At 45.8% G+C, this 14,346-nt stretch overlaps 1 protein-coding gene across 3 annotated transcripts in view; it reads right to left on the bottom strand.

The window, feature by feature from the left end:
• PIGL (phosphatidylinositol glycan anchor biosynthesis class L) overlaps nt 1-14,346 on the bottom strand; it is a 65,412-nt gene that overhangs the window by 13,935 nt on the left and 37,131 nt on the right. For all 3 annotated transcript variants that reach the window (XM_036296364.1, XM_036296366.1, XM_036296365.1), the window contains one exon: nt 1,901-1,991. In XM_036296364.1, coding sequence (XP_036152257.1) covers nt 1,901-1,991 — 91 coding nt within the window. The remainder of the gene's footprint in view (nt 1-1,900; nt 1,992-14,346) is intronic.

Below are 14,346 nucleotides of genomic sequence, written 5' to 3'. Positions count from 1 at the left end.
AAAAGGCACAGGACTTTCTCTAGAAATTGGCCATTTTGTGACCTATAAGGCAAGCTGTCCACATCGTCTCACACTTTCCCTCTTCCTTCTGCAGCAAGGAGGGCTGAGTCTGGTCCACTCAGCTCCCTGGACCTTTGCAGATTTGTACATGACACCTGCAGTTCTTTTTCTTCTTTATTAATCCCCACCCAAGGGTACATTTTTATTAATTTTAGAGAAAGAGGAAGGGAGAGAGAGAGAGAAACATTGATGTGAGAGAGAAACATTGATCAGTTGCCTCCCCTAACTGCCCTGACCACGGATCTAACCTGCAAGCTAGGTATGTGCCCCAACCCTTTGGTGCACAGGACGACACTCCCAGCAGCCGAGCCACCGGCCAGGGCGGCACCTGCAGTTCACAGATCCCATCCACTTCTCCCACTAAGCTGCAGCCCAGCTGTTCTTATGCACTGAAGTAGGGGAGGAGAGAGGGTGTTTGGGGCCGGTCCTGGGATACCAAGGGGTACTGCAGCACACCTCGCAGACCTCGTTGTCAAACTTCAGGCTGGTCTTGAAGACCAGCTGTCTACACATCTGAGCTCTGGAGCCGTGAGAAGTTCTAACTGGGTGGGCTGGGCAGTCAATATGGCAGAGCCCTAACCGGTTTGGCTCAGTGGATAGCGTGTCAGTCTGCGGACTGAAGGGTCCTAGGTTCGATTCCGGTCAAGGGCATGTACCTTGGTTGCGGGCACATCCCCAGTAGGGAGTGTGCAGGAGGCAGCTGATCAATGTTTCTAAATCCCTCTCCTTCTCCTTCTCCCTTCCGCTCTGTAAAAAATCAATAATATATAGCAGGGAGTTGGACTCCTAAGCCCAGGGCCACAGCCCTCCGGTTTTCACACTCAGACCCCCAGGTGTGTTGTCAACAGGTGAGAGGTGCAAGCTCTGGTCCACACTTTCCAGCCAGGAAAGAAAACAAAGTCACTGCACTGAGCATGACAGAGATGAGCCACTCCACCTGATGGGATAAGGAGGGAGCCAGGCAGGTGCTCTGTTGCCATTCACACAAAGACAGCTGACCACGACATCTTCTGTCATCAGAAAAAAGACGGTCTGACCAATAAATCAATTAAAATCTGTCTTACGAACGGCCCAATAATCACTTCCCTCAGCGAATTCATCAAGACGAAAGCCTAGCGTGGCTCTCTGCAGAAGGGCTCACCTTTCAACGAGGCCTTATCGAACTCAGTGTTTAAATGGCTTGGACTTTAAATGGCCAGATTTTAGGTGTCAACTCACAAAGGGCTCTTATTCTTATTGTTTTAGAAGTAGACGGTAAGCAGGCTTAAACTTGACCACTGGCGAGGCCCGTTCCCGCCAATCCTGGGAGAGCGGATGGGGTTCCCAGGCGTGCCCACCCCTGCAGGTGAGTGTGAATTTCCTCTATGGCGGTCTCAAATGTTCTCCCCGTGGGTGTGAATTTATCCTTGTGTTTTTTTGAAACTGAGGATGAAAATTCTAATTTTGCCACTTGCTGAACTTGGGCTAGCTGCCAGCCTCTGGAAACTCAATTTCCTTGATGTAAAATGAGATTATAACCTTTACCTCTGAAGTTAAAACAGTACTCTAAATGTGAAAATGCTCGGTGAAAGGGGGCGTTTTGTACAAATGAGAGTTGCAGGCCAGGCTCCTGGGGGCCTGAGCTTTTAGGTGGCAGGACAGAGGACACCACGGAAAGGCCCCTGCCTCCGAGCGCTGGCAGTTTGGTCACTTAGTCTCCCAAAAGGTGTGTTGTCATCAGGAGGTTTGAGAGAGAGCGTGGAGGGTTCCCTCTTTTGGAGTGGCCCTGGAGATGGGCTGGGGGGTGGGGGGGAGGGGAGGGTGGCCACAGGAAAGGTGTGACTGGGAGGGTGTCCCGTACCAGGTTGATGTCATTCACTTCTATGTGCTGGAGGAGGACGCTGGCCACATGCTCTGTGTCCCACTGCACACCCGGGTCATCTGGGAAATCCCTGGAAGGAAGAAGCACAACTTGAGCACCATTTCTAACCAGGTGCAAACCTCTCCCTAAGCTCTGCGGGTGGGCGCCCGTTTTGTGACAGGAATTGTCGGGGGGCTGCCGTAACAACCAGATTTCTGTTGAAAGAGGTAAATGTTAGAAACAGCACACAACTAGAAATCGATGGACAACCCCACAGAACATGCTGGGAGCTTTGGGCTCGTTGCTGAGGGGAAGAAACAGACATCGATGAGACAACGCTTTGTCTACAACTTGAGACAGATGGTCAGTAAGAGCCAACCTGGCACGGAGTGACATGTGTCTTTATAAGAGTAACAGTAATAGTGTTTTAAATGAGAGTTCAAAGGCGTGTCACTTCATTCCACCTCGCGGACATCCTTTTAAGAGACATTAAGTGGCTTGCTTGAAAGGTTGTTAAAGTGGGGTCTGAACCAGGTTTTCTGATGCAAAACCAAGATGCTCTATCACTAGGGCGCCAGCAACATGCCACCCGCAATGAGGCACCGCATGGCCTGCCTCGGCCAGCAATCTCTGCAGCTGGCTCTGCACCGGGTCTGTGTCTGCATTGTCCAGACCACGGACCTGTGTCCTCCTGTCCCGTTCTGGTGCATGGATCTATGGCATCACCTGACACAGGCCAAGGCCTCAACTTGAACCCCTTCTTGAAGGAATTATAAAGAGATATCCATCTCTCTTTGGCTCAGGCCCTGTGGCAACACCCACGGCGTGACCCAGGGCACCAGGCTCTCACTGCTCCCCGCCTGGCAGGCTGCTCTAATCTCTCTGTGGACAAAAGCCACTCACTGACCCTCCTGGGACTTTGGTCAAGGGAGAGTCCCTGAAGGTTTTTAGCATGAAAGTGGCATGAGCCTTAGCACTAAATAATATGGCTATTTATATTAAAAAAAATATATATATATATAGTATAGTTATTTCTACCGCTTCACTGCTATCTCTACCAAAGCCCTCGGTGCCTTCTGTGGAGGGCAGGAAGCTTTAGGCCTTTCAAAGCAGCATCCACATGGCTCTCATACTGCACCTGTAGTAAACAGGACAGGAAGCTCAACTGGTGGGGACAGACAGGGAGATAACAGAGACAGTACAAGCCTAGCCCTACTCCCTGGAAATAGAGGTAACTACGGTATGTAGAACATGAGCTGCTGAGCTCTGGCTGCTGGAGGAAAAGAGACAGGAATCAGGGGAAAATACCTTGGTGTGAAAACAGCTGCATGCACACTCCTGGTGGGGAGGCCCACGAAATGTATGGCATCCTTCTGGAAACCAATAGTAGTCGTGTGGATGGAGCAGCAGGCTAAGGAAAAGGGTGGGCAGTGGAGGCTAAGCCTACTAATCCCTGGTTCTGAAAGATGAGTCCCCGAGTGGGCGAGCCACCGTGGCCTGCATCATCTGGAGACTCCGGCCTGCTGATCCAGGGCACGTCACTCAGAGCAGGGCCATAGGACAGGTGCAACTCCAGGCCGCTCCCTCAGCGCCTCTGCCTCTCACCGGGCAGAGGAAAGCCCATCAGAGGGGCTCTTGGACTGTACGTGTCCCCTCTGTAATCGGACACATCGATATGGCCGCACTGCTCTTACAATCAAGTCCAGACTCCTCTGGTAAGGCACTCAAGATTCTTCCCAATCTGCCTCCTATTTTGATCCACTTCATTTCTCTTTACAGAGCAAATAAGATGATGCGTGAGAGGAAGCATTTAAAGACTGTCGAGGCGTATGTAAATGTCAAAGTAGTGGCTATCACTGAGGCACTAGCCCAATGCCAGCGTCTTAAAAAAAAAGAACCCCCCTTTCTTTCCTGCTCTGGAGTCCCTTGCAGAGCTCTGCGCCGACCGCCTGGGCCAGTGGTCCAGGAGACGTGCAAGACGATCCGTGGAGGGAAAGCAAGACATCACTAGAATTTCTATATCTATATTTTTCTATCTGTTTAAATTTCTATTTTTTTTAGCTATTTTATATCATATAACAGAGTTTAATGTGTACACAATTTAAACGAATAAGCCCACAAATACGGAAACGCATACTCAAATTTCATTTCTTTTTTTCAGGGGATTATGATAAAAAATACAGAGTGGGACAAAAGTAGGTTTACTGTTGTTCTGTGGACAATAATGCAGTAATGAATGAATAATAATACCAAACTAAACTGTGTTTTGTGTACTCATAGCTCTAAATCTACTTTGGCTCTACCCTGTATTTGGAGATCACTGGTCTTATCTACTCACCCTACATTTTATTTTTTTCTGTATATTTAAAAACTACTTTATTGGTATAATTTACATACTATAAAATCTACCCATTTAAAATGCACAATTTAGCCCAAGTGGCATGGCTCAGTGGTTGAGCATCGACCTATGAAACAGAAGGTCCACAAGGTTTGATTCCTGATCAGTGCACATGCCCAGGATTGTGGGCTTGATCCCCAGTGTGGGGCGTGCAGGAGGCAGCCAATCAATGATTCTCTCTCATCATTGATGTTTCTATCTCTCCCTCTCCCTTCCTCTCTGAAATCAATAAAAATGTTTTAAAATAAAAAATGTTTAAAAATAAATATAAATGCACAATTTAGTGATTTTTTTAGTAAATGTTTTGAACTTCTACATTTTACTAGTGTTTTGCATATATTTGGCGGAGCCAAAGGCTGCTATACCCACCAGAACGAGGGTTGAAACATACAAGTAAGAGCTTTGGAAGTTAGCAACTTGATAAAACAAATAAGGGGTAAAAACTGTATAAAGTGCAGAGGGCAGCAAGGTATCTCAATGGATCATCTTTCCTCAAGGCAGGCAAACATAAAATTTGACACTGGGAAACTTCAGATAAATGTAAAAAAAGTAACTTCAGCCCTAACCGGTTTGGCTCAGTGGATAGAGTGTTGGCCTGCAGACTGAAAGGTCCCAGGTTCGATTCCGGTCAAGGGCATGTACCTTGGTTGCGGGCACATCCTCAGTAGAAGGTGTGCAGGAGGCAGCTGATCGATGTTTCTCTCTCATCGATGTTTCTAACTCTCTATCCCTCTCCCTTCCTCTCTGTAAAAAATCAATAAAATATATTTTAAAAAAAGAAAGAAAGGAGCTTTCTTAGAAGTGTCCTCATTAAAAAAAAAAAAAAAAAAAAAAAGTAACTCCTTCTAGATCAACTGCCTGACTTGTCCTTGGCCTCACGTTCAACCCTAATCAACTCAAGGCTTGGGTTCAAATGAAAACTTCTGCAAAGTTGCTTTCTTTTCTGATGGATTAACAATTACGCCTTAGATAAACATGCTGGCAGAATGTAAACAGAAATGTTGCAAGAGACAGCTGGTGAACGACCTCTGACCCATCGTTCTCAGTGCTGTCCCTCGTGCTGGCTGGGGTTTGTGTCTGAGGACTAGGGCTGAAGTAGCCATCTTGGTCCATGAAGTCATATTAGGGAACGAAGGCCAGACACAACAGTGACAAAAAAGAATGCAACCCTCACAACAGCCTCAGGCAGCACACCTTTTCCTGTTGCAGTTACTGGGGTTTTCTGTCATTTGCCGCATTACCAAATCCTGATTTACATATGACGTAAATTTTTAAAGTCTCCATTTTATTGATTATTTAGGCAGTTTCCAATTTTTAGTAAAGTAAAAGGTTGTAATGAGCATCCTTATACATAACTCTTTGTATGCATCTCTCACATATCCCATATGTTTTTGGGATAACATGATAAAAATGTACTTTCTGAGTCAAAGGTGAAGTGAACATGTGTAGATCTCTCAAGAATCCTGTTATGGAGAGTAGATGGAAAGTGTGTTAACTGCAAGAAGTGCAGCATTAAGGGAGTGTTTTTATAGGCCAACCTTTCTCCTCGGAACCACATGTATGTAAACCAAAGCCAGTATGAAAGCAGTAGTCAAGCCTCAGAGCAGTCAAGCTTTAGATTTAAAGCCAGGAATCACCCTCCCTATTTGACCTGAAATGTGAACCCTGCAGCAGACTGGCTTCAACAATAGTCAGGTATTCAGCAGTTAGTTACCATCCCAGGTTTGTGTAGGCCTACAGCGCTACAGGGAATGGTAATAAAGTTACCCAGCCTAGAAACTTTCTTTACTTGTTAGCAACGTTCTTCCTGGTTCTTATTGCAATGTTAATGAAAGAGTATGGCAATCTCTCAGGTGCTGATGTGCCCGGTAGGTTTGCTGAGATGTAAAGCTGAGGCAGAGGGATATAATGGGCTGAAACCCAGGTTTGGCAAGTAAAACAGAGATGACCACTCAGAGGCTCTGAGGACCAGGAAAGCCAGGGAACTGCAGCAGCTGGGTGGTATGGCCCTTACTCCATGTGCTCCCCCTCTTTCGGGAGATTCCAGCCTGTGGAGTGCTCTCAGCTCAGAAATAAGACTAGATCTCTGCAATATCTGGCGAGTGACCTTGTACCCAGACTTTCCAAGTTAGAGACCTGAGTTCTTTTTATTAGGTCTTCACTCTATATCTCAAATCAACCAGGTGATGCGTCCTGATAAGAAGGCAGTAATAGAGAACTGGGAATAAAGGCAGAACTTCCAAGGTCCTTCACAAAGGAGGTGTGAGGACTGCTTAAAACATTAAAAAGGTGGCCCTGGCCGGGTAGCTCAGTTGGTTGGAGCATTGTCTCGATGTGCCGAGATTATGGGTTCGATCCCTGGTCAAAGCATATACAAGAATCAACCAATGAATGCACAAATAAGTGGAATAACAAATCGATGTCTCTCTCTCTCTCTCAAATCAGTAAATTAAAAAAAATTTAGAAACCATAAAAAGTCTATTAAAGAAATAAGCCAGTCAGAGAAAGACAAGTGTCACATGATCTCACTCATATGTGGAAAATAATGAACAACATAAACTAATGAACAAAAATAGATCCAGAGACATACATAGAAGCATCGAACAGACTGTCAGACCCCTCAAACCTCAGAGGGAAGGAGTGGGGGCGGGTGTAACAGATCAACCATAAGACTTGTATGCATGCATATAAGCATAACCCATGGACACAGACAGTAGTGGGGTGAGAGCCTGTGCTGGGGGTGGGAGTGGCCAGGGAGAGGTCAATGGGAGAAAAACGAGACTCATGTAATACCTTAAACAATAAAGAATTTAAATTAAAAATAATAATAGAGAACAAAATAAATTGCATGTAACGGATTAAGGAATCTCAGACGGAAGCCAGGGGTTGAGGTGTGGGTATAACCAAAGGATTTATATGCATAATGCATGAACACAGACAATAGGGTGATGAAGGTCTGAGGGGATTGTGGGGTAGAGGGGGGGTCAATGGGGGGGAAAAGGGGACATCTGGAATACTTTCAACAATACGATAAATATCTAAAGCCTGTTAAAGATTGTTTAAAGAGCCCGGCCGGCATGGCTCAGTGGTTGAGCGTCAACCTATGAACCAGGAGGTTACGGTTCGATTCCCAGTCAGGGCACATGCCCAGGTTGCAGGCTTGATCCCCAGTGTGGGGTGTGCAGGAGGCAACTGATCAATGAGTCTCTCTCATCATTGATGTCTCTATCTCTCTCTCCTCCCTTCCCCTTGTAATCAATAAAAAAATATTTAAAAAAAGATTATTTAAAGAAACAGGTATTTTATAAAACAAGAAATGTAAGCTGCCAACATATATTCTTCCAATTTTCAGAAAGAATCACAGAAATGCTAAATTAAAGCAGGACATCTGTGTGGAGAAGGGCACAGGGAAAGGCGCTGCTCTAGATGGCTGGTGGGAGTTTAAATTGCTTCAGTGAGAGAGCAGTTTGGTTATATGTGATTATTTGTGCCTTTGATCTTATCTTTCTAGAAATTTACTCTAAGGAAATAAGTAGAGAAGCCTAAAAGTCAAAGTCAGCTCAGGCAGAGATGCCAATGTCATGGCCATTAAAGGGAGGAGGTCTGAAGTTCTGCTGTTCTGCCACCAGGGAGAGATTCCTCTAACCTCCTGTGTTGTGGCTTATGAGAAATGCTCAAGTTCACAGAGTTTGGGGGCATTTTCAAAGCAAAAATAAAGGAAGTATAGATACACCTAAGGTAAGGAATTTAATGCAACACAAAATAAGAAAATCCACAAGTTACTCAAGTTTAATTTTGGTTTTGACTTCCCAGTCTAGAAGAATGAGACATGTGAAAGTAGAAATGTATTTAGAGGAATTGAATTTTGAAAGCAAAGTAAGTTTGCGAGAGAACTTCTAGAGAAAGGGCTCTGGATGTGTCAGATTCTGCAGATATCCTCATCTGGGTTTCCCAGAAAGCAGAGCCTATGGTGCGTGTGTATGTTATTGGGGTGTGTGACCCCTGGAAGCAGGAGTGACAGAGGGAGGGAGAATCCACACAGGACGCTTTATCAACTTGACCTCTGCATGGGCATTGGCTGCGTGATCTCATGGGACTGTTTGAAGTTGTATGAAAGCATCTCAGAACTGCTCAGCTGTCCAGAGGAGAAAGAGCTATTTATCTTCACAGGGTGTTAACTTTTCAACACTTGAGGGGTGAGCAGGCTTGGGCACCTGAGTCTCTGAGCAATGACAGAGAAAACCTAGAGCAGAAAGGAGGGGGTGCAGAACAGGGCCTTAGGTGAGCAGCTGTCAGGTGGCACCAGCCAGACCCCAGCATACAGCCCAGGCTGGGAGGAGGGATCTGAAGGTCCCCCCCACCCGCCCAAGCAGGGTTCTGAGAGAATGAAGCACTGCCCTGGAGCCCCTCGGGACTAGGCACACAAGCCTGGGGTTAAGGTTTAGGGATACAAACATGAACACAAACCCTGTTCCCTTCCCTCAAGAAGCTGCAGGCCCAGTAGAGCGAGCTTTGCATGGCGGCTTGACTGCAGGATGCGAAGGATTTGCAGGGGGAAGGAGAGGGCTGGGTAGGAGGGAGAGAGCCAGGCTGGGGTAGCAGCATCTCTTGCTCACGGTGCTGCCCTCAGTCAGTGGGTGCCACGGGAAGCACCTCAGGGAGACTGCGGCACTGTGTCCGGCTGGAAGGCCTCCGAGAAGGAGGTGGGTGTTTGCAAGCTATCAAACACAACAGAGGAAGCCGACTTCTGCCAATCTTTTGGTCCAATAACTACAATCCTCACAGGCCCTACCCTGGGGTGTGTTTAGCAAACATAGTGTTAACACTGCTGGGAAGTGCCCCAAACTTGGCCCTGCCCTAGACCTTTATGTTCAGTAAACAAGTCAGACCGCTGGCCTGTGTGGGCTCATAAACACAACGTTTGCTTTCCTGCTGGCTGAGTCCTCACACTCTGACCTTCTCTACACGCTAATGACTCACCCTGGCTGCCTCTGGAACCCTGTCAGCAGCCATGGAAATGCTGGGTAAAACCTGTGGGTTGTCAGTTCCTTCAGTCACAAGTCACAAAGCCCTGCAAGGAAAGCCCCTTCCCCACTCTCCCTGGGGAAAGCCCCGCGGGCCAGGCCTCCCCTCCCAGCCGCAGCCCTGCGGAAAGGGGCTGGCTGCACAGGCACTGCCGCTGCAGCTCCACCGGGGTTGGGTAACAGCTTATCTCTCTGAAAACCAAGTCCCACTTTTGCACACTGCACTCTGAACTTTTGTACAGACACAGACGGGCGGCTTGCACACCCTTATTTGGTCTTGTGGCTGGTGCGGCCCAGCTGGAAGGCTCAGCCGGCCCCTCCCCCAGGCACATTTCCAAACTTGATTACTTCCTTTGTCGTCCAAGGCTGGCAAAGGTCACTTGAGTTCATTGAACACAGGCCAGATGAGAGCACAAAAGGTTACCTGGGGCCTGTGCAGTCCCACAGGGCCTCAGACTGCTTACGCTGCTGCCCACAAGGCCACCGGGGCCTCCTGCTCTGAGGAGTGAGGCTGCTGAAGCCAGTAGAAACCCTGAGAAGATCTAAGCTGAAGGGAGTTGAAGACGTGCTTTCTAAAGCAGAGCCAGGCAGCTTCTGGGGGTGTCTCAGGATCACCAGTGACTAGCCTAAGATAAACAGTAGGGAAAAGAAACGGGAGAAATAAGCAAAGGAGAAAGGAAAGACAGAAAAGTTAGAGGACTGAAAAAAGAGGAGCACACAAAAAGCAATGCAGTTAGCAGCCCAAAGACCAAATGTCCTAAGACAGTGGTCCTCAACCTTCCTGATGCCGCGACCCTTTAATACAGTTCCTCATGTTGTGGTGACCCCCAACCATAAAATTATTTTCGTTGCTACTTCATAACTGTAATTTTGCTACTGTTATGAATCGTAATGTAAATATCTGATATGCAGGATGTATTTTCATTGTTACAAATTGAACATAATTAAAGCATAGTGATTAATCACAAAAACAATGTAATTATATATGTGTTTTTCAATGGTCTTAGGCGACCGCTGTGAAAGGGTCGTTCGACCCCCACGACCCACAGGTTGAGAACCGCTGTCCTAAGTGACCCTTGTCCACATAAGGCTTAAAGCTTCCAACCCTAACCATAAAATGGGTTTTTCCTTTCTTCTAGTGAAAGGAATTTTAGAGACAGGACAGGCAGTTAGGGAATATGGGGAGTGGAGGGGGTCCATGGGAGAGGAATGCATAGGTGAGGGCTTGGGGCAGCCAGAATGCTTATCTTACTTTTACAGAGGAGAGAAATGTCAGAAGGTAAGGGGCAGGGTGAAGTATACATTCACAGAGGATAGAGGTGTTGCAAGATAAGGGGGGCACCAGGTGGGCTTTGAACTTTGAAACTGATACTATGTAAGAGAGTGACCAATTAGGAAAACACAGGACATACATGAAGGAAGAAAGGGTCATGTTCAGACAAAGAACTCCCAGCATTTATAAACCCAGAGACAAAGAAACTCAGAAGATTGATTTTTTTTCCCATTAGAGAGAGCAAGCAGGCTTTTCCCATTTTGGGACCCCTACCCAGGGTGTTCCCTTTGGGGATCCCTGCCCAGGGGGAGTTTGTACATGCTTCCAATAAACTTACACATTTTTATTTAAAATCTTGAGCCACGAATTTTATTCTTCAAACTTTGTAGGATAAGAACCCACAGGAAGAGCCCGCACCCCGAGCTCCATGTATCAATAGGACATGAAAGGGATTTGCAAACCATGGCTGTTAGGTATTCTGTGAAGTCAGTTACACTGCCTGCGCTCACTTTCCCAGAAAGATCCATTTCATATTACTGCAACAAATAAAGTCTGCAGTTTGCAAAGTTTGTGTGAAAAATATTTTTGTAAAAATTGCCAATTTGGCCCTAGCCTGGTGGCTCGGTTGGAGAACTGTCCCATACACCAAAAGGTTGTGAGTTTGACCCCTGGGTTGGGGGCGCCTGTGGGAGGCAAACAATTGATGTTTCTCTTACATAGATGTTTCTCTCTCTCCCTTCCTCCCTCTCTCTAAAAAAAATCAAAAATCAATGAAAACATATCCTTAGGTGAGGATAAAAAAATTGCCAATTTGCTGTCCTATGTGGCTACTGAAAAAGAGGAAAGAACCTGTTAGACTCACATCAAAGCGGCCATTGGGCTCTGCTTGCCCCCAGGAGCCTCAAAAGAGGTGGTAAAGTCCTCCCTCTGCCCCCACTCTTTTTTTTTCTTTTGTTAATCCTCACATGGAGATATTTTCCCCATAGATTTTTTAGAAAGAGTAGAAGGGAGGCGAGAGAAAGAGAGAGAAACATTGATGTGAGGGACACATCGACTGGTTGCCTCCCACTTGTGCCCCAATCAGGGCCAGGGATTGAACCTGCAACCCAGGTACATGCCCTCGAATGCACACCCTTTGGTGCGCAGGCTGACACTCTAACCATGGAGCAGCACAGGCTGAAGCTCTTGCCCCGCTCTTGACAGAGAGTGGTGGTAGGAATGGGTTTGCAAGTATTCTTGGATACAATGAAGACAGAGAAGGAATCTCCTAAGCAGGCTTGTAATATTATTTTGAATAGAGAAGAAAGGGGCAGTAGCATAACCCTTGGTCTCTAAATCTTATGTTGCCTGAAATTTCTGCTTCATTGTTTTTCTCTTCATTCTTGTCACTTTTATTCAGTGGTAATCCCCCCCCCCCCATTTTTAGTGCCAGACATGGCAAGGAGTGATTATAGCCAACTGTTATTAAAACATCTGTTCATGCCCTGGCTGGTGTGGCTCAGTTGGTTGAGTATCATCTCTTGTACCAAAAGGTCGCTGGTTCAATTCCCAGTCAGGGCACATGCTCAGCTTATGGCTTTGGTACCGGGTTATGGGAGGCAATCAATAGATGTTTCTATCTCACATAGATGTTTCTCTCTCTCTCTCTCTCTCTCTCTCTCTCTCTTCCTTTCCCTTCTTCTCTCTCTCAAATCAATAAAAACATATTTAAAAACACACACACAACAAAAAAAATAAAACAAAAATCCCTTAGTTCACAATATATAACCCCCCTTTACCACTAACCCCAAACAGACTCATTATGTGAGCTTTCATTCTTTCTTTTCTTAATATACCACCACCAAGACTGGGTGTAGGGGGCAAGGGGAAGAGTATAGGAGGCAGCCAATCGCTGTTTCTCACTCTCCCTTCCTCTTTAAAATAAAAAAATCACATGGTCGGGTGAGGATTAAAAAAGAATAATAAAACAAAGGTTTTCATTGCTTTAGTTCACTGGTGGCTTGTTCACTTCTTACCACACAGAAGATGTAATGATGGGCACCACCACCATTGTACCAAAGTCCAGCTCTTTCTTCTGGACCTTATTTCCCCTTGTCATTGAAAATTCTACCATGGATCCCCCTTTTCTTCCTCCTCCTCCTTTGGCCAGTCTTATAAATATTCTCCAATATCATTATCCAAATTCTTCTAGAATTAATATTTTTAATAGACAAAGAACTAGGCATTAAATATTGCTAGGGATTTATAAAGAAAATATTTGAGAAATAATTTAAATCATTTCAAGATCATTCCCAATTGGGTTGATTCTGTTTGGTGTGGTTACTTGAAAGTATATACAAAGACACATGTGCAGTGCTGGCTAGGAGAATGTCTTAGTTCCTATGAATGTTCTGTCTTAGCTTTGTAGATAGCAATATGCATGTTCTTAGGGATGGAATGGCATTCATTTATTAATAACTTCCGATACCCAGACTCTGAAACAAAAGCAGTTGATGTTCTTTCAGAGTAATTAAAAATACTGAGACTTTTCTTAAGCAGGTGCAATGCTGCTAGAGTTAGCATCTAAAAGATGTCAAAATGTAGCTTATAAAAATGAGTTAAAAATGAACTATAGTATTCTGCAGCAATGTTTTCCACCTGAGGTCCACAAATCCCTAAGAGTCTGTGGCTAAATTCACAGGGGTCCATGAGTTCTTAGAAAAAGGTATTTTTATTTAGAAAACAATCTAAAAATGTTTATGATTATTTCACTGACAATAAATGGATAATGTCCATGTGATTTTCCTGCTTATATACACTAGAGGCCTGATGCACGGATTCGTGTACTGGTGGGGTCCCTTGGCCTGGCCTGCACCCTCTTGCATCCGGGATGCCTCAGGGGATGCCAGACTGCCAGTTTTGGTCTGATCCCCACAGGCCAGGCTGAGGGACCCCACCACCTCTAGTATGCACTTAAGATCTTTGGTTAATCTCTTCCCACCTTTCCCCTTCCCCCCTGCCCCCTGAGATTCACCAGTCTCTTTCATGTTTCTGTGCCTGTGCATTGAGCATCTGCCCCCTGGTGGTCAGTGTGTATCACAGCCTCCAGTTGAACGGTTGCTTAGGCTTTTATATATATAGATGTCTGAGAACACGAATCTTCTCAAAGTACCTGAAATTTTTTTTCTTTTAAACAGGATCCGATACTTTATGTAAGCTAAATATAAATAGAAAATTAAATTAGGAAGAAAAAAAAGATCCATACATTATCAAGGTTAACAAACCTTGCTCCACAGTACTTGGGTTGAAAACCAGTTCAAGTTCTCTAGGCAATAAAGCGAATCTATCTGTATCAACCCTCTCCTTCCCAGCCCTTGTAAGACCCTTAACAACTCCCATGTGTGGAGTTAACATGAACCCAGGCAGGCACCATGTGGGGGAACCCATCCCCAGGAAGAGCTAGAATTACCAATGTGAGGGCATAATTTAGACAGCATCCAAAGGGCCAGCAGTGGATCTTAAGCATCTGTGTGAGTATCAAGCTCATCTTTCCCTCAACAACTCCTGTTTTCCTGGCCCACGTGCTGGGCTCTGCCTTGATTTGCTCATCTGTTTCCCCACTGAGAACACGCTTGGTCAGGACCTCATGAGGTCTGGTGAGACCATATGCTAAAGCCGAATGACTCGTCCCAGTTTCCTGTCCTAGATGCTGGCTGTGGTCTAGCTCCAAACAAGGTCACCTCAGAATCACCCCAGGGCCACTTGCCTGACT

The sequence above is a fragment of the Myotis myotis genome, unplaced genomic scaffold, assembly GCF_014108235.1.
Source record: "Myotis myotis isolate mMyoMyo1 unplaced genomic scaffold, mMyoMyo1.p scaffold_m19_p_29, whole genome shotgun sequence".
Lineage (NCBI taxonomy): Eukaryota > Metazoa > Chordata > Mammalia > Chiroptera > Vespertilionidae > Myotis > Myotis myotis.
This window is presented reverse-complemented; position numbering and strand designations above follow the sequence as displayed.